At 46.1% G+C, this 20,754-nt stretch overlaps 2 protein-coding genes and 1 long non-coding RNA gene across 4 annotated transcripts in view; 1 reads left to right on the forward strand and 2 right to left on the reverse strand.

Moving 5' to 3' along the window:
• Positions 1-8,585, reverse strand: part of BICD2 (BICD cargo adaptor 2) — a 48,877-nt gene extending 40,292 nt beyond the window's left edge. Inside the window, exon 1 of one of the 2 annotated variants that reach the window (XM_014893688.2) lies at positions 8,130-8,450. In XM_014893688.2, coding sequence (XP_014749174.1) covers positions 8,130-8,369 — 240 coding nt within the window. In that variant the 5' untranslated portion in view covers positions 8,370-8,450. Of the gene's footprint in view, positions 1-8,129 lie in introns of both variants that reach the window. The other variant, XM_014893687.2, reaches the window with a different exon arrangement.
• A 164-nt stretch (positions 8,586-8,749) lies between these two features.
• LOC148222541 (uncharacterized) lies at positions 8,750-15,724 on the forward strand. The gene is made up of 3 exons (XR_015806151.1): positions 8,750-9,943; positions 14,569-14,654; positions 15,200-15,724. It is a non-coding gene; the product is annotated as an uncharacterized LOC148222541 (long non-coding RNA).
• Positions 15,725-17,415: 1,691 nt separating this feature from the next.
• LOC106864090 (T-cell surface glycoprotein CD1b-3-like) lies at positions 17,416-20,522 on the reverse strand. Its single transcript, XM_014893691.2, has 6 exons — positions 20,456-20,522; positions 19,018-19,278; positions 18,199-18,477; positions 17,810-18,094; positions 17,592-17,688; positions 17,416-17,461 (listed from the first exon to the last, which is right to left on the reverse strand). Exons 1-6 carry the CDS (start codon positions 20,520-20,522, stop codon positions 17,416-17,418), a joined length of 1,035 nt encoding a protein of 344 aa, XP_014749177.1.
• Between the last annotated feature and the right edge of the window lie 232 nt (positions 20,523-20,754).

The following is a 20,754-nucleotide window of genomic DNA, read 5'->3' on the forward strand; positions in this document are numbered from 1 at the left end:
CCCCAAAAGGGAGCCAAGTGGAACTGCTTTGCAGAGCTGTTGAACAACAGTGAACCAAGAAACAAGTTAGACAGAAGCTTTCACTCACATGGATACAAGTCTCATAAAGCTACTGTATCAAACTGAGCCAGAAAAAAATTCAAATCAGGACCACTGCTGGATGATTTCTCATGAATCGGAGACCTAAATTTATTAGGGAAGTATGTTGTGGCAAGATGACCTTTCTTCCTTTGACAGTATGTACCAAAGCTGATGGCACATGCTACATGACACACTTGTTACTGCTCACGACCTGTTGGGGACGGTCACACTCATCCAATAATAGCCAATTTCTATTTCAAAGGCCAACTGCTCTCTCCAAATGATTTGGTAGAAAACCACTAAATAATTATATATGGACTGCTTGAAAATACATTCTTTCCAATTCATTCCTAATATCACATTGTTGAGAAGTTTCACCCACAACTTCCAAGAGCCATAGGGCTGAGTGGACTACACGCATCACAACCAAATTTCTCCCTCAAAACACACACAAGCCTTGTGCAGCAAAGATGCCAAGAAAATCCCTTCTGGTTTAGAGTTACTCATTCACACAACAGAACAAGCTCCAAAGAAACATCATCCTTCATCATCGGCAAATGCAGTGGATTCTGACCTTGGACACTAAAATCAGATGTAACAAATTCTGTGTACAAGAAGCAATGAATCTTGTTTGGTTTTGGTTTGGGCAGCTTAGAAGCCAGTTATGGTATACTTCTCTGCCTTGGAGCCAGAGCTGAACTACAGACCCAATTCCATGCAGCACTGACACTGAACACACAGAATGACTTCCTAATGAACTTAAATACTGTCTCGCTGCCTGCAGCACAGCACTCCGCACCATGCTGGGAGCTTGCCAAGCTCCACATTGCACACTGGTAATGACTGAGGGGTGAAAAAAAAAATTAAGGAGACCAAAGACTGCAGCATGCCGCAGAGTCTGGGCCATCCAGCACAACTCAGCACTCCACCAGACACACTACTTGTTTCAGTGAGTGTTGTATAGGTCCTCATATGGCACAGCTGCTTCCCAAATATGGACAGAGGACTGCAGAGAATCCATATCCATTCCCACACTGAGCTTCATCTACGCTGGGGCCAAACATTCCAGATTAGCCCCATGTCCCTGTTTGCCCAGAGCCCCAGTGGCAAGCCTGTATGTTTGTGGGCAAGACAGATCACATCTTTTAGCAGATCCCTCAGGCAAGTCCCCACTCCAAAGTGAGATGAGCCTGACATCAGCTGCTTGGCGTGAATTTCAGCCAGATTAGTGAAAACAGCTGAGAAGAGAGGAGGGGGAGGGAAGTAGGAGATAGAAAGAAGATGAGCTGAAGAATTGGGAAAATAAGAAAAAAACCCACAGTTTGCAACTATTATATCTAAAACTTCAGCTCTTCTCTGAAATGGAGGCTCCTCCATTCATGTGGATGGCAAAGTTGATCTACATCATTTCCCTCTGCTGAGGTTTTGTAGATCATATTTCAAACCCACACTATATTCCTCTGTTGCTGGCTTACCAAATCTGAACAAACAATTCTCTGCAGTCTGCCAAAAGCAGAGAAAGAAAGCAAATTAATGCCTGGAGTATGCATCACCCTCTGGAAGTCATCTTATGGCCCAAAGCTGCTACAGATTAGTCACAAGCTCACATACCATAGAGTGACTGAAAGAGGAAATGGTGAACCTATTAAGTCTGAGGGCAGTGCATAGACTTGAGAACTGCTGATCCCACCCTCCTGGTCCCTCCTAGTAAAAGCAGGCAGTTTTCCAAAAAATTAGAATTCTCTTTCCGATTAGAAGAAATATGATTCTAATTCAAAGGGATAAATTTGGTATTAATACCCCTGAAACTAGCAAGTACGTTTCCATAGATTTTGAAAGGTTGGATGAAGATTTGAAATGAGGAAACCGCAACAACCCATGTGACAAAACAACACCAGTGACTGTAGGTTTGAGACTTTCAACTTCCAGGCAGGACGTCTGCCACATCAGGGGCTGCACAAACTTCCGCTTCAGGGATGTCCCCCACTGTGAAGCCCTCCGAGTTCACTCCAGCCCTCAATATCACATGGAAAGGATCTTCCCCTGCAGCACCTGTGCAGATAAATCACCAGCGTGCAGCATTTGGTCTAGTGTTTCTTATGTGAAGATGGTCTGCCCCTGTTCTCTGAAAACCCAAGCAGCCTGCCATCCCGCCTTCAAGCCCCAGCTCCCAGGTACCCTCATCTGGGACTGCACATTGAAGGATGCTAAATACAAAGCTGTCATGAATAACTTACTTGTGTAAACACAAAAAATTCTGCAAGAAAAACTACATCTCAGGACAGACCTCAACCAAAGCCACCAGCCTGACTATAACATTGCCACTGCAGCATCCCCAGGACTGCTAATTCCCAGCAGCCAGATGAGACGGACTGCACTCGCTGCACAGCTGCTGTCTGTGCTGCTCAGGCAGCAGCTTCACCACCAAACTCAGCAGAAAGACTAGCTGAAGATGCTCTTCTCATTCTTTGTTTGCTGTTGCTTTAACACACTCTAGGTGCAGTGGTACCTGCACAACCACCTACAACACGCCTGTGACCCAAACTGGGGTACTGACCTAATTCAATAACAAAGTCAAAAGAAAAGAAAAATAACAAAGGAAATCTGGCTCAGTTCCACAGTGTAATTTTACTATAACCCCTCCACAGGACAGCAAACACTCCGTACTGCCACACTTACAGGGAAAAAATAGGTAGTAAATTGCACTACTGCTGCCAAACATTGAAACCTTGACTTAAACTTAATGTAGAAACTTAGAAACAAATGATCTAATGTTTCCTGGAGGTCAGGGACAGCCCTCATTTTGAGCTGAGGCACAGACAAACACCACAAACCTAAAGCAAAACATGACTTTTCCCCAAGACCCAGCTCTCACTTGAGACTACAGCAGTTTAGAGAAAACCACTTCTGCAGAAACATGAGGGTTTTTAAGATAATTCCACCTGAAGGTCCTTACTATTCACCCAAATATTTATGGATGTTTAATACATAAGGTATCGTTAATTTTAGCAGAAAGACCAAGAAGAGCATCCTGCAATTTCATAAAATAATCTGAAATCATCACTTCAAGAATACTATTTATTATTTTTAAGAAAGGCAGTTCAAGGAACACTGGCAAAGAAAGTTAATTTAGTAACATGAAACATTACAGGTTACTAATTTTTTCACATTTTGTTTTTATCCTAAATAAGGATATGTGAGAAAAGCAGCTTTTCTAAAAACACAGTACTAAATGTCTGTATAACAGCAGACTTCAGACTAATATCAGGGGTGCCTCTATTCTTCATATAAAGCAACTATGATTTATAAAAATACAAGAGGTTTAATTTACACAGAAATACTTTGCTTACCCCACATAGAGTTTCCAGTCTGATTTGACAGTAGAGACAGCAAATGTGTTCTAACATTTCAAGTATGGCAGGTGTTGAAGTCCAAATAACAATCACCATTAAGCCCTCAAGACAGATTCACAAAAATACAACCATTTTCTATTAGTATGTGCAAAATTGGTATCAGTTTCCTAAATTCAATTTGCAGGTGTACTTTTCCTACTCTAGATTTACGTCTGTATAACCAGTATTAAATTTCACCTGACCTGGTCTATTTAAAGAAGCATTTCTTTTATGCATTAGACCCTTTGATTTTAACAGTGCTGCAAAGTTAGAGGTAATCTCAAATGACATTAATCACCTTTCCTTTGAGCAGGAATCAATATATCACCTGAATATTTATTAGGAAGAGGCTGCAGAGGTGTACCTGAGGCCTTAGAGGTATTGCATCTGAACATCGTTATTTACACCATGATTAAATAGAAAGACTTGGTCAATCCAGCATTGATTCATGAGCACAGAGGGTCTAATCCCAGTCTGTCAGGGGTTTGTTAGGTAACTTTAGCCTAGCTGCTTCTTCCCTCTTTGCCTTTATGTTCTTAAACACAAAATTAGCACAGCAGTACAAACTGGCAAAATGCTTTGATAAATCCAGTGGAGAAAAATCACTGCTACTTCAGCAAGCAGTTTACAATGTCTGTCAATAATGTACACAGCACTACATGAGGTAGACAGGAAAAGGAATGATTTCTCCTTCACTTCTGAAGATACAGGTTAAATGTTACATTATTAACATGCAACATAATGAAACGTTAATCCAACCTGGATGAAATATAATGTACTCAATTAACTAGTTACATATGTAAGTCAATTAAGCAAAGCAAAACTTCTGTCAGCGATCACAGATCCTGTACACTTCACCTCAATATAAACTCAAACAGTACAAATATTACAGCCCAGACACATCACCTCAGCTGCATCATACGCCCCACTTGGGCTTCACGGGAAATGAAGCAGCAAGGTGTTATCTGCATGTTTCTTTAAAAGTCAGCTTGCAAGTTTACCCAGGAATCATCTAGAGAGAAGTCATAAAATGGCATTAAAGCCAATACATGATTTTTGAAGGCAAAAAACAGAAACGAGGGCCGCTGTTACCATACAGAGAAATTAAGAGCCATGTGGAAATCATTGCCAGTATTCTTGTAAGCTTGTTCCCCCTTAAAAACCACAAACCATACACATTACACCAACTGTGATGTACTGACATGTGCTTTTAGATTTTAAGGACAGACGTAGTCCACTTGTGAATTTTTGCATTTTTACCGAAATAATCATAATACTCATGTTTTCCAAGAGTTTAAACACAATTCTACCACCACCAATACAACATACCCACTTAATCAGAAAGGAGGTTTGGACAGCAGCCGGTTTCATAACTGAGCTAGTAGTAGTTATAAATCTGACATCTTGAAGCAACTCTGAAGTACTGAAGGAAGCAAATAACCTCTTTTTCAAGTAAACCTTCCATGCCACACTCCCCCACAAATCATCAGGAAAGCAATAACCAAGTCCTCAGACAATCACTTGTGTGAGCCGGAGTGCACAAAGGTGTGATCATGTGTATCACCCATGTAAGATAAATATCCCAGGTCAGGCAGATAATCAGTCCTGTCATTTATACAATTAGCACTATCACAAAGGCTTGCAGGGTGACTTACCAGTTGAAACATAGCCTACAGAAAAAGATTAGTTACTTCATCTCCTAGAGGGAGTAAAAAGTGAATAAAATTATATGTTCACAACATAGTATTTCACTACAAGACACTGGTTGTCTTATTTCTCTGAACTATGGAAAATATCTCTCATAATCTTTTGAACAGTTTGAAATTAATTCCCTTTTACAAAAGCAAAGGTGGCACTGCAAAAAACAATAAGTCTACCTGGGAAGACACCTGGTATTTCAGTCTTGTTCTGTCAAATAAAACAACAGAAGAAATGCAGCAGAAGGTACCTTAAAATATACATGTGATCAAGTCAGCATACATACAAGTAAAAGAACAGTCTTAGAGAAGACCTGACCCCAGTTAAAAAGGAGCTGGTGTGGAGGCTCAGCAACACAAGGACAGAGCAGCTCCCCATTTTCACCAGGACAAATTGGATTGTAAATACTGAGAGTACACAGACACCTTTACAAAATGGGGTACAACTCTGACAATGCTATGCACACTCACCAAAGGGACACAGCAGTGGAGGTTAAGGCTCTGAATTTCTGCCACATTGGGGACTGGGTGGCAGGGAGGAGAATCTGGCCAGAAAGATCTGATGACTGTAGCAGAAAACAAACTGCATTACAAAGTTCCCATGCTCGGAATCCATTTGCCCATGGTATGAATAGGGCCATGACACAGGAATGCTTCACAATATTAAACAAATTAAAGCATATCCAAATCTACAATATCCAGCAGGACAGAAAACCACTGCGTGCTTGCCCCACACCGGGCCTGACATGGGCTTGTGCCTCTTAGCTCTCTTGATATAGATGAGCCAAGTAAAATCTATAGAGACCAAAAGGGCTTTATCTTAAAAGGCTGCATGAAATCACAGTTAAGAAGCAAGAGATGGACAGCAATCCTGTTCTAGTTTGACATCAATCTCCCATATTGCCCAAGAACAACTTAAGTAACCCAAGGTGGAGTCCCTTCAGGTTGGAGCGTTGTATGTAGTAAGTCTTGCATGCAGCACTCCTCTAGTTGAGTGTGAGGGGAAAAAAAAGAAGTTGCATAAAACAGTAAAGATGATAAACTCCTTCTCTGAGCATATGCTTCATACATCTGATAAAGGTTTACAAGTTTGTCAGCAGACCAGATTCCTGCACAGCACCACAAGAAAGCTAGAGGAGCAATGCTCTTTCCCTGTGTAGGCTGTCAGAGTCCTCAAGCTGTTCCCAGAATTGTCTACCTCACAGGTTTTGACTTAATTAGAGTGGGACATGCACACACAAAGCAAATCCTTCAAAATGTAAAATGCAAAAAGGAGTGAATCATTGCTGATTCTGCTTTTTAAAATCTCTTTTACAAGCTTCTCAATTGTCACAGCCCTAAAAGAATGAAAAGACAGTATCATCAAGCTTTTTTTCCATCTGCAAGTCAAAACATGTAATGCTCAAACACACACAGCACAGCCCAGTGACTAAAGCACTACCTGTGATCGAGGCATCCTAGCTCCCACTGACGTGTCAGGCACTGCCTTGCTGAATAAGGCTGGGTCAGTCCCTTCACCTCTCCATGCTATGTTTCATATCCCACCTACCAACTGGGTTTACTGACTACTCTCCCTTGAGCTCAACTCTATAGCTGCCTCTGCCCTTGACTTCCAAGTTTCTGCTCCTGTATGCCGCTTGTAACTGTGCTGGTCTCAAGTGCCTTTAGGAACAGCAACATATCAGTTCAGCTTGCATATTTAGTTAACAAGTTTATAGTCATGTAATTCAAGGTAATTAACCTCTTTGCTTATTCTTGTTTAACACAATAAAAGCAAAATAAAGCTGTATTTACAAGACTAAAAGATACATAGTATGCAGGAAGGAGGCATTCACCAATTCATCTGATTTTGTACCAGTCTGTTACAAGGATTTACTTTTCCTTTGAAACACTGTATTCTGATTTTACTTAAAATCCATTCCCAAGTGGATAAACTAAAGCTAAGCCCCAATGGATACAATTTTTACAGGTCAAATCCACCTATATTCACCTCTTAGGCTGTATCAGATGTTTTGCTATCAAGGCAAGGCCTAAATCAGCGTAAAAGCAGCAAAAGGTTTGCCTGCATGCCAAATCACAAACCAAACAAAGCTATATGCAGACAAGTTCCCATGGGCCATACTCTACAGTGGGCTGACGGGATCAGCTCATAGGGAGTGCAAACCACCAGTCTGAAGATCTTGCACGATAAAAACTTAATATGCAAATTGCCTAATATAGCGTTTCTACTGACAAACCTTAATCTCCTGCTCAGATTAGATCTGAAATTTCCCTTAAAATATAAAATAGCTTAAAAATATGGCAACGGCAGGAGTTGCACCAAAACAAAGCTATGTGAACTGAAGTCTGCTGTACTATTTTCGTGGTGGTCCGCACTGAGGAAGTGATTAACACCAATCGCCTTCCACACAAAAGCAGGCATATGACAGCATCGCCACCACATCCTGGTCCCGGCCCACGACCCCCGCCGCCTGCTTGGATTCCTCCCAAGGGCGCGGTGGCGGCAGCCCCAACCCCGGGGAGGGGCAACCCCGGCCTGGCTCCTCGCCCTACAGCAGCCCTGGGGCGGGCCACCTACCGGATCCCAAGGCGAAACGGAACGGAACGGGACGGGAAGAGAAAGAAAAGCGTTTACTCGCCTCCCTCCCACATCCCACTTTACAGGACCGGGGGTCGGTGCAGAAAGGCCTTTTTTTCCCCCATCCCTTCCTTCTCCTGGGCCAGCTTGCAGCCAGGAGCCTCGGAGCTGTCATTTTGGGGAAGGGTGCAACCGTCCTGCCGGAACCAGGCCGAAGCCTGGGAACCCGCCGGTCCCCCCACAGCAGCCCTGGGGCCCCTCAACCTGCTGCCCCTGGACTTCAAACCGGCTCCGCTCCCACCGCTCCGTCCTGCCTTCGCCCTTCCACCCGCCACGGTCGCTTGGGCCCAGGCCACCCACCTGCCGCCGCCCCCGCCTCACCTCCTTCAGCTGCTCCATCTCGGTGCGGACGGTCTCGTACTCCAGCTCCAGCTCCTCATACTGCTGCTTCAGCTGCTGCTTCTCTTCCAGCACTGCCAGCCCGTACTCCGCCGCCTGGATCTTCTCCCGGGTGGTCTCGCCCAGCTCCTGGAAGAGACGCTTGATCTCGCTCCGCAGCCACTCGGGCTCCGACTCCATCACCAGCCGGGCGTACTCCTCCTCCTCCATGGCCAGCGACATGTCGGCGGAAAGGCCGCCGGCCGCCAAGGAGGATGGGCTAAGTGGCGAACGCGCAGCCCGTCTGCCACTCCTAACAACGGCACGGCCCGTAGGCAGCCACGGCAGGGCCCTCTTGGGCCGCCATCGACGGGCCAGGCGCGCGCTGCTCCCGCCGAGGACCCTCCCGGATCCCGCCCGCCGCCGCCGCAGCCGCAGCCGCACTCGCCGCAAGCGCCGAGCCCAGTGAAATCATTCAAAAGGCACGGCTGGGCCGGCGCCCCGCGGGACGCTGGGTGAGGGAGTCCTCGGTACTCGACGTTCTGCGCGCTGTGCAGCTCGCCGGACTGCAGCTCCCGGCAAACACCGCGACGGGCGAGGGTGGGGGCGGGCGGGGAGGAGCGCGACCTCTGCCGGGCAGAGAGGGTAACGCGGCGGCGAGAGCGCAGGGCCGGCCGTGCTGTGGGGAGGCCTGGCCCGACAGCGAAGGCACCCCAGGCTCCCCGCCAGTGACCCCGGACAAATTCGGGCACAGGCCCCGTGCACACAGCCCATGTGCACACCCTGGTGGCCCGGACCACGCTCAGGAGGGCTTTCAGGGCAGGTTTGAGAAAGTGCCGGGATCGGCTGGTTATGAAAAGTGAGGCCCCTGCGCCAGAGCGTGTGGGGGGAAGACGTTCCGGTGCGGTGGGTGGTACCACAGCAGCACGGAGAAGACAGAAGGTCACAGGAGAAGGCTGCTACCAGCCCCACGCCATACCGAGAGCTGCCAGCATCTCACTGTTCCCGGTGGTCTGCATCTAGAGGTGGAATTCCCGCTACAACGCGTTCTCCTCCCACCGACAGGGACCAAACCGAGTCCCCCGAGTCATCCTGAGGATAATCACGCCCACGAGAGAAGGCGTTCCACTATGGCTGAGCTACCTGATGAAAGGAGGGATAGGTTGCATCAAGACCCAGTGCCGTGACCAGCTGTGGGACAGGGACACTTGGGCGGCTGTACCATACTACTGAAAAAGATCTGTCAGCTTGTGAGGAAAATGCCATCAGTCTTTTCCCCAGGTTACACCTATTGGGTACGTTTGGTGGCAAAGGCACAGGGATTGGGACACTCATTGGAGCACCACGAGTAGAACTAATTTCTAAAGCATAGTGAAGACTGAACAAACCTCTTATTACTTGGACCATTGCAATTCCTAAGCAGCCCCATAAAGGTGGGGTATGTGTGTCCCTGTGGGGTGGGGAGATGCTTCACTCCCAGGGTCAGAAGAGCCCTGCAGCTTCATACAGCAAGTGCAGCTTGGACTTTGTTCCAGTGTCAAAAACAGTCGGTAATGAACTAGTGAGCAAATAGCAAGCTTAATAAAAACAATTACATGTTTGAGCACTCCACAAGGTCTCAGACATAAAGAAAACTTATTTGCTCACAGCTTCAGGGTTTTTTCAAGCTACTTTGAACTTCTGACCGTGCACATATCCCTTATCCCTTTAATAAGCTGTGTCATGGCTGAATGCTGCCTTTTAGTCATGAAGCTGCCTTGGTCAATTTTTCTTCAGGACCCTGACACTGCTTGGAGCTCCCCGTGCATCAAGTGCAGGTATGTGTTTGTCTCGTGAGCACTGATGTGACGCTCAGTCACTCAGACCTTAGAAGCAGCAAATCATTGTCCTCAGCCTAGAGTGTGCATGTGAAATTACTTTAGTTTTTTATTTTCAGAATTCTCCGTAGAAGGCATTTTCACTCTCATGCACGTTTGTACCATCATGACTATCACATAATGTCTTTAGGGGATTTAAACATTCTAATTCTTTTATAAAGATAAGTGAGGAAAATAGCAGCATTATCTCTCCTCCACACTGTTTTTCACTATTAGGATTTCTTCACGGCCTTTTATATTTTTCTTTGGTCAGCCCAAGTAGCTAGCTGTCTTTGTTTGAAAGATAGGTGTCTGCAAGGGAAAGTAGGGTTCTCCCTTGAAATGGAGCATGGAAACTCCCTCCCTCTGAGTTAGTATAATTTTGAAATTAAGGAGGTTTCAGGCAAAGGTATGGGGATAGGAATAGCAGTTTTTTACTAGTATGTATAACAAGGCAAACAAAACAACAACAACTATGAAATTAATAGCAAACAGAACAGGAACCCAGTTCCAGTCCTCGGCCGTGGGCACTTTCCTTTTGGTGCAGTTCCCGTCACAGCCGGCAGGGGGCGCTGGGCGGAACAGGTGCGATGATCCCCGCGCGGCTGCAGGGGACGCTGTGGGGCGGGCTCGGGTACCACACGGTAATGGCGGCCATATCCCAGACGGGAAGGGTGGAAAAGAGAGGCAGGGTCGATCCCGGTGCTTGAGCAGGTCCGAGAGAAACTCCCAAAAAGCAGAGCGGTTGGTTCTCCCTCCCCTGTCTCAATAGCCATCAATGCTTCTTTAGCAAGTCAATGGGAAAAATTCCACAGGCAACAGGTAAAAGAAAAACTAATTCCCAACAGTAGCATTGCTAGTCCCACCCATTCACGACTGATTCATCATTAAGAGATTTTTAATAAAAAACAGTTGTTTGTTTTCTTTTACCTCATACTTTCTGAGCCTTCATTCCAGGTATTCTCTGCAACTCTGGCCTCAAGCACATTAGCTACCCTTAGTAGGAGGGTGCTCCCCCCTCTACTAAACTGAAACCTGCATGTAACGACTTGCTCTCAGGACACAGAGCTTCAGTTCACATCATGCATATTTCTGGGATTACAAGTGAATTGTGAGATCTGACTACTTTTGGGGGTTAATCGAGATGAGCTGATCAACGCATCATAGCACAATGGACTTCACTGGGTAATTTGTTCTCTAGGTCATATCTAGAACTATTGTTTGTTTCTAGGTTTCAAACCTTGTTATTCTATAAATTGCTCGAGATGCAATGGCAGAAATTAAAAATACTGCAGTAGCTAATTCAAAAGTATTCCTACCTAGTTTCAGAAAACTGGAGTCACTCATTAAAGTTAAGGTTCCCATCATCCTTCAAGGTAACGATGCAGGATAATAAAAGCTTGTATAATGAGTGGTGGAGTACAGCCTGGCCAGTGCCCATCACCTGCTCCTGAGCACAGCCAGAGATCACTGCCCATTTCCCCAGGTCACTGTCCCCAAACTCCATCAATGCTAAAGCTTAGCTGCCACCCCACTGATTCGAGGTGTCATGTACAAGTGTATTTTGTTGATATAGACTTACACAACAGCTGGAGATTGCTCTTCCTTTTCCTGATGAGATTTTAAAGTTATCCACTGTGAACAAAGTGGTAGAATTATACAGGAACAAACTTGAATGCTAAAATAAATTTAGGTAGTGTTTCTTCTTGTTTATTAACCTGCAGAAATTTTTTTCCCTGGTGGAAAAGTCACAGCAAAGGCAAAACCCTGCGATGCTGGTTTTATTTAACCTGAGTCCAAATCCCAAAGCAGGTAGGCACTATAATCCAATGCTGCAAAACATTCAGGTATCTGAATGTGTAAACCAACCTAATCTGTGCTTAAAGTTGGGGTCATTGCAGACAGGAAACTCCTTCTAGACACCTTTCTTTTCACACATTACTTTGGATAAGTTCAAATCTACCACAATTTGGGTGGTACAGCATGTCATAACTTCAATCTCCTTTTATCCACTGCATTTGTGTACAGCTCAGCTACAACAAACACCAAAACAAGAAAGTCTTTAAATTTAACCTGGAACAGCCATAAGAAACCCTAGCAAGCTGTTCCAAATTTCTCCTCTTATTTTCTACTTTAAAAACCCCAACTTTAGGCATCAGACCACTTTGGGACTGCTTAGATGTTTGGTAAAGGTATGGTAATGACCCTAGGTGAAAACAAACTTAAAATCCTCTAGACTGTCCAGTGTGTGTAGCCTATGTCAAAGGGGAAAAAAGCCCAAAAAACATTATTTTTCAAAATACTAAAGTTCATTCTGGAAAAAAATAAAAAAGGAGCTGCACGATCACCTTGGAAATACCCAGAGGGGGGTTTGGAGAAGAAAAGGTTTTTTTCCTTCTCTTTTACACGACACGTAAATTCCAGATAAATTGTCTGTCAGCAGTAATATACTTAAAGAAGATGGCTATAATTACTTGAATGCTCTTTCCCTGTTTATCACAGCTATGAGAATTAAAATTTAACATACTATTGTTCAGTACAGTATGTATTTCTCTTTGGTTGACGTCTTTATATACAGATTGTCAAAAGAAAATTTTAAAAACACCAAAACATACAAAAAAACCCCAAATTAAAAATCCATGCCACCAAAAAAACAAATAGCATGAAGGAAACCAGATCCCAGTACCGAAAGGGAGCTAATATCTCCTCAGGCTATTATCACAGGGACTCTGACTGTTGACTTAAGGTGACCTCTGTCATCTGCAACAAAATTTCCAAGCAAAGAACTGAATCAGTTGATGAATTGGCACAAATGCTCAGATCACTCTGGCTGGCAAGAGAGAGAGAAAGGAGAGAGGAAAAAGAGAGAGAGAGAGAGAAATAGAGATCTTCAGATTTCAGCTTTATTCTGGTATTCAAGTCCATATGTGTTGCCCTCAAAATAACAGTTGCTAGAGCTGCTACTGCATTCAATTTTGCTCAATGCCAGTTGAAATGCTGCTCTTCCCTTCACAGCCAGCCATTGCTTTTGCCAGCAGCATGAGAAAGATAGGCAAAAGAAAAGCAACTTCCAGGTGGCAAATTGTCACCTCCAGTGGCAAGAGACATTGGTCCCAGGCTTCTATGGCAGAACTGCTGTCCTCCATCTCTCTGCCATTCCACACGATGCTGCCTTTAGGTCTGGGGAAAAAAACCCTTAAAACATCAGACACAGCCCGTTTGCAAAAGCATAGATTTACAGGAACTGCAGTCCCGGTACAGACCATTGTGAGTGGGTAGCAAAAGAGAAGCTAAAATAGGCTATAGTCAGGGAGACATTCCAAGAGAGTTTATGGACTATGGACATGGGTCTGAGCTGGTGGAAGGTGATATCGTGTATAGGGCTGAGTGATTCTAGCTGCTAGGTAAAATAAGCCTGCTACTGGTTGAGACACATGGGCTGAACAGAAAACATAAAAAAACCCAAAACAATAAAAACAAAACCACCAGAAAAAGTGCTAAACTGAGTTAAATAGTAATGGCAAAGGATTCATAGAGTCCATATGGACTCATGGCCCTTCTTTCTCTGGTACGTATGATGATTGTCTGGAAAGCTGCTGTGGCCTTGAACATAGAGTTTAAGAACTTCTTATTTTACCTTCAGGAAAGCACAAGAAGGCAATTAGAGCAATTAAGGATCAAGCTGGCTGGAATAATTTGCTGCCTATTTTTAGTGTGTTTACCCAAATTTCTATACTGGAGGGAGAAACAGGAAGAGTGTCTATTGTCTCTATCTTCAAGAGAGAAATTACCTCTTGTCCAATTTTGAGATTATTATTAAAATTCGAAGCATGTTTACAAAAGCAAAAATCTGGAACAAGTCATTTTGCAGCATGACTGAAGCAGTTCCTGCATCCTTTCCCAGTTTCTCAGTTCTGGGATCATGCTGCAGACAGCTCATGTGAGCAGCAAGCATCAGCCCTGCAGCTATAGAGAGATTTTAAGAGGACAAGAAATAACAAAATAGAGAAGGCAATAAAGAGATGTGTAATTAGCCAAGGATTCATGTGCTTCCAAAATTCAGGCCAGAATTAACTAAATTCAGATTATTTGTAGGAAAGAAATGACAGAGAGATGGCTCTCTCTCCTTATCTAAATATGTTTGCTCCAAACAGGAAGTATCTTAGAAAGAACAATTTAGGTTTCTCTGTGCTAAATTTTGGATGCAAATGCACTTTCCATTCTGCTGAACTACTGTGGAAAGCATGGAAGGGAAGTTGGTAATTAATTTTTGCAGACCAGTAAGAAGGTAGGCATAGCTGAAGAAGGAGATGGAGAAATTGCCTAACACATAAAAGCTTAACAAGCAGGTCTGGAGGAACTGGCATCAGGTGAAAAGGTTAACAGCTTGCTGGCCGACATGTATGTGGTGTCTCTCCCATGAGGAGTAGTTGGGGGGAGGTCACCTACATCCTTCCATGTACTTTGAAAAACTGTAATCAGGTTATTTGACCAGAGCATGCAAAATGAGGGAAGATTGACCCCTCTCCCTTTGCTTTAGCTCCTTCTCTCTAAAATGGGGCTCCATATATCTCCTCCCTCCACAGACTGAAAAAAGATGCTGTGAAACCTGTGCTGTGTGCCATAACCAGAAGGATTTGGTAATTTTTAACAGTTATCATGGAATCAAGAGGTAAGACTTGAGTTGCCTACTATGAGTGAAAAGAAAGTAATTTATAGTCATGATTGCTCTTTGCTGTTCAGCTTGATTGAGCTGAAGGAAGTCCTGAGAAAACATTTATTCTAAGAAAAGTTACCAGAGCTGACAGTCTTCAATATGCATTGTAACTTCCACTGGAACATTGAGAGAGGGATCTGGAATGCATAAACAGTTCTGGGATCAGGAGGTTTTTCAATGACTAATGCATTTTCTGCAAATGTACAAAGTGTCATCTGACATATGTATACTACACATGGATCTTATTTGCCAGTAATTGGAGTGTAGCTGATAGGCTGCTGTGCTTCTTGGAAAGTGTGTGCCTTGATTGGAAAGTACTGGGGTCTTCAAGGCCTTTAAGGGGGAATAGAAAACATTTATCTACGTTTTATCTATCTATCTATCTATCTATCTATCTATCTATCTATCTATCTATCTATCTATCTATCTAATCTATCTATCCATCTGTCCTGGGGTACAATGCAAAAATGTGTATTCTATCACCATCTGTTAAAATGTAGGAGGGGTGGTAATCCTTATCTCTGTGGGAGATATCCTCTGCTGATGTGCCATCTGATAAGATCGGGGGATGATCATCGTTATCTTTTCACAACCCATCCTTCCTCCAGAAGATATATTCCGTTAATGGGCCATTAAGTCCTATTGTGTGACTGATAAGATTACATCATCCCACTGGGAGATGCCCCCAGCCAGGGGCAGGAGCCAAGCCTTTCCTACCTAGATAAAAAACTGGGGTTTGGGACGCGAAGGCAGACCTTTCTACTGGATCCCAGAGGAAAGTCGGACCATTTCCACATCATCGCTGGATCTTCGGAGGAAAACTGCACCTTCTACAGGAGCACTGCTTCAACGGAACCACATCCGTTATCCAAGAGGACTGCAGCCACCATTTATACGGACTGCTACCAACACCCTGACTGACAGGGTGTCAGGTTGTATTTCTGACTGTGTCGGTGGTTGGTTTTTTTATATTATTGCATGTATTTTATTTTTTCTCTTTTCTCCTATTAAATTATATTACTGACTTGGAGTCTTGCACTGGTTTTACTTTCAAACCTACACACCATCTATCCATCTTTTTTTTTTTATTTACTGTTGTGGCGTTAATTAGGCATTAACAATTTAGGCAGGAAAGCATTTTTTGGGGATTAGTGACCATCTGGGAGAAACCAATGGCCTAAGAAACCCTGATTATTAGTGTATAGGCCTTGTTCTTACACAAGGTCATTAGTAGGGCTGTAGGGTATGGCTGGATTAGAGTCCAAATATCCCTTCAAATGTGCCCTCCGACCCCTGAGGAGTTTGTGCCTGGTTTGCAGCCAGCTGCAAATAAACTGGTACTGGTGAGAAGGTTTTGAAAGCATTCAGAAACCATGTTTGAATGAGGGATAAAAGGTTCACAGATCAGGTAAGCTTTAATCTTTTCAGTTTATAATGTCCATCAATTAATTTATTTTACAATAAGGGCTTTACCCTGGAGCTTATTAGAAACAGTTATGCCGGTGTCAATCCCCAGCAAAGATGATAGTACCTCAGATTTCTACCTGGCATACCCACTAGTTTCTCAAAAGAGATGTTTCTCAAAAGAAGTGGGAATTGCAGAATAACCCACCCAAACAGGGAGATTTTATTGCTTTGGTATGTAATTTGAAAGTTTAAATTTTCAGTAGTTTTATATACACCCTTTGCGTACATACATATAGGTACATGAATAGAGAAAGGGGGAAACAATGTGATGACAATGAGGTCCACAGAGGTCTGATAAATAATTTTCTGGCCCAAATGGCTGGATTATTTGACTATGTAATGTGTCTCTGGCTCCCCAAGACAGGTGATGCAACACGGCTTTGGGTTTTTAAGCAGGCCTGACAATTGCAAACATCTTCCTGTTTTTTTTGCCTTTATCTTGAAATCTGGAGCTGAGGCAGGAAACGCCTTGGGCTCATCCTCAGCTCTTCAGTGCTGGGGGAGACTGAAGGCTGGGGACATGCGGAATCGGCCGGAAGCCACAGCGAGTTCTTGGAAACGCAGGCCCAGGTTTGAATGGGGCCGAGGGCAGGTATGGGGGTCCGACTCAGCCCGGTGACCACGCCCGCCCCGTGACTGGTGACGGAGGAGGAACACGAATGGCATTGGCAAATGGGCCATGGCATAGCCAATGGAAATGTGAGGTGGGCGTGGCAGCGGCGCCGGGGATCTACCGGGCACCAGGTGACGTCCGGTGCAGTACCGGGTCACCATTGGCAGCTCGCTCCGGCGCGGTTAGGTAGGTGCTGGCTCCAGGCAGCTGAGCAGAGATGGTGCCCAAGCAGCCTGTGGTGAAGACCGTGGGGAGGCAGCTGTCCTGCAGCAGCCTATGAAGGTCCACACCTTGGGTTTTAACTGCCCTATCAGGAACAGACATTGGCCATGGAGAGATGTGGGAGAGGCTGTCAGAGGACTGGCTTCTCCTGACATGCCAGGTGGAGACCAACTAGAGTCCAGGAAAAGGAAGTCTCTGGCTGCAATATGAAGTCTCTGTAGTGTGCTGAGCGGTTTCCTGAGAAAAGCTCCTGAGGGGGAAATAGGGTGAGAGACACAGGAGCCACATGCATCCGGGGAAATTTGTTTAATGTGGTAGTTTTCCAGAACAAAGCTGTCGGTGCTGATGGGTCAGGAGTAGGACATGGAGTAAAGAGAAAGAGCAAGCAGTTGTTGCTGTGTGGGCAACCAGGCCTCAAATGATGCATTCCCGAATCTCCCGTGTAGCCCCATTACCTTTCCTGCAAAGGGTATATGTGAGCTGTGCTGACAGTCAGGGAGTTCACCCCTACAGAGCTGCTGCTGCTGCAACCTCTGGACTGATCTACATGCCCATAAATCTTACAGCAGGTGATGGGAGGGAGAGCTCACCTGTGCTTCCACCACCAAAATGCCCCAGCAGAGACTGTGGCCACAAGAAGCAGCACTGCAATGGTGATGCTGATGGTTGGAGCTGTGCTGCGGTTTTCTGGGACACGGAGAGAAGAGGGCAACTGTGTGAGGGTGGCAGCGCCAGTCAGGAGCTGTCCCTCACAGGGCCAGTGTCTACTATCTGCAGCCTGAACTACATCCTCATGGGTGGCACCTACCCCATGGGATGAGAAGGCTACGTGTGCCCAGGCTGTGGTGGCGCACACGGCAGACATAGCTGTACCCATCACAGAGGGCCACAGCCAGGACACTGCGGAACTGGTAGGTGAGGTCAACGTTGGGCAGGATGGTGCTGGTGTTGAGCGCTGGGCCTGGAGGCACCTCCTGGCCATCCTGCAGCCAGGCCACGCTGATGGGACGGGGGTAGAAACCAGTGACATGGCAAACAAGCAATAGCTGATCTAGGCTGGGGGTGCGGGTGAAGACCGTGGTGACAGGCAGCTCTGGGGAATGAGACCAAAGGGGTGAGGCAAGCCCTGGTGGGGCACAGCTGGGCTCCAGTGTTGGGTGCTTTGAGGTGTCTGTTGCAGGGTCAGGGTGGTCACACCTTGTCTGTCCAAAGCTGCCCTCCCATACCTCCTCAGGGTTTGGAAGCTGCTCTGGCATATCCAGATGGTGAGAAGGTACTCCAGTCTGACAGACTTCTGCCTGCTGAGGCTCTTGCTGACCAGCTCTGCCACCTGAGATGGCTGCTGGGCCTCCCAGCGTTGTTTATCTATCTCAAAAGCTGTGAGGTCTCTGCCACCCCAGCCAACATTCAGGAAGCCCTGGCTTGTCATATTGGGGTACACCACATAGCCTGAGCAGAACTGGACCACCAATGCGTCTGTCAAGGGCAAAGCCAGTGGAGAGATCCCGTGAGTGTGTCTAACATGCATGGCATGAGGTGGGCTGTGACTGAGGGCACAGTCACATACAGTGGAAAACAGGGTGCAATGGGCAGCAGGGGTTAAGGCCATGCTTCAGGTGACCTCAGACATCCTGCTAGCCCTCAGGCCCTTTGGAAAAATGGAGTGGAAACTGGTACGGGGTGCTTGCTTAAAAAGAATTCTGTCCCCAAAAACATTTGCCCCCAGTTTTCTTTTTCATAATCTTTGTTGTGTTAAACCTGCAGCTCCAGTAAATTTGGTGGCAGCTCTCTGACATACAGAGGGGTTCCTTATGCCAGATGGTAGAAGCCCCGAGGGGTATTTTTAGTCTGCCGCCCTACCCACTCCTGCTAGTCATATGCTTCAGCAGCCGCAGTGTTTCCGAAGCTGTTGCATCCTGTGAGACCCCCCCAAATGCCATCTTGGTGGGGAGGAGGCCACAGCCTGAACCTAGGGAGAAGGACTAGGGCTCTGGCAGGACTTTTTCCTGTAGTCACAGTGCTGTTTTTTCTGCTGAACTGTGTCGTGCACAAATCGGATCTTATTGCACAGAGCAATTTTGTACTGAGACATCATCTTTTCCCCGTCTCCTTCAGCTGCAGCCTGGCTGACCCAGGGCCAGTGGAAGTGGATGCTCCAGTTGGCTGGATCCAGTATTAAGATGGGTATGTCCCCTACGAGTGCCATGCATGACACCTCAGCAGAGCTGATGCTGGCAAAGAGGCCAGTCAGGAGGTGTTGGATAACCTGTGGCTCTGCTAGGAGAGAGGATGGAGGCAGGAAAGGGTGCAGGAAGGAGATAAGTGGAGGTGCTGGAGGGGGAACAGGGGATTCAGACTAGATAATAAAAATTTTTTTTTATGTGAGGGGTAGTGAGACACTGGCACATGTTACCCAGACATCTAGTTGATGCCCCGTCCCTAGAAACATTCAAGGCTAGGTTGTTTGGGGCTCTGAGCGGGTAAGGTGTCCCTGCCCATGGCAGAGGGGTTGGATTGAATGGCCTTTAAAGGTCCTTTTTACCCCAAATCATTCTGTGCTTCTATGATTGTATGCTCTTCATCCTGCTCAGGGTTGCTTTCCTGTCTGAACTTCCTCTGACTTCACTGCTCTTCTTCCTTCTCTATTTTACTTTCAACAAAGTGGTTGTCTCCTGCAGAGGATTTTAGGCATTTTGTCCCCTCTCTTCTATGCCTCCCTCCTAGACAGAGCTGTCTGACTGTGCAGAGCAGATGAAGGAGCACCTTGCTCATTTGGGATGATGTTTCCACCCAGGAGAAGCACCCGTGCCAGGACCTGTATCTGCCAAAGACCTGGACATGGTACAGAGGATATGGACGATGGTTGATAGGAAAGGGCATTTGTCCAGGTTTGGGGCTCCGTGTTAGGGCCAGGACACCAGCCCAGCCCAGAGATCAATCCTGCCTTTCTGTGTCTGATGCTGCCTGCCCCAGAAGCATAAGATCTCATGGTGTTGTGGTAAAACTCTCTGTGTGACAGCAGTACCCGAAACACTCTCTGGCAGGTGCAGCTCCCCAACGAACAAGGGGCTGCTGGAAGGGGCCCTCAGCACCATCTGGAGCTGAGATCTGCCTGGCACCTATGGGCTCCCTGCAGGGGGAGGACATCTTGAAGAAAAACTCAATACCCAAGACCTGGCTGGGGACCACTGTTGTCTTTTCTGCTTGTGTGCCCAAGGCCCTATGTTGCAGCTGGTGGGGCAGAAGTCCTGAGCTGGAGGCAGGAACAGAGAGGGTGGGCAGGGGCAAAGCATGTTTGGGTGGTGCATGGTGAGAGGTGGCCTGATGCTGGGAATCATCTGCCCCCCTATATAGCACAGTGGCCTGGCCATGCCTCCCCTGAGCAGAACTTGTGGGGTCCTCTGACAGGGCAGGGGGGTGAGAACAGTTGAGGTGAGCCAGAGCTCCCATTTACCCTCTGTGTCTGCCCACATCCCAGGGAGAAAGATCGAGAGAAAGAGGAAGAGGTGAGGGGGCTGCATGATGCATGCAGCAAGGCTGAAGAAGCAGCAGCAGCAGTAACTGTGGGAGGAGAAAGAACCTGTGGGATCCCAGTCTTCTACCCAGCTCAGCAGTTACTGCGGTGGCTCCCCACCAATTGGAGAATCAATGTGTCAGGGAGGGGCCCAGAGGTCCTGAGCTGAAGGCTGGGGATGCGTGGGAGGAACAAAAGCTGAAATAAGTTCTTGAGGACGAAGTGCTGTGACATGCTGG

This window comes from Sturnus vulgaris, chromosome 11, assembly GCF_052056855.1.
Source record: "Sturnus vulgaris isolate bStuVul1 chromosome 11, bStuVul1.hap1, whole genome shotgun sequence".
Classification (NCBI taxonomy): Eukaryota; Metazoa; Chordata; class Aves; order Passeriformes; family Sturnidae; genus Sturnus; species Sturnus vulgaris.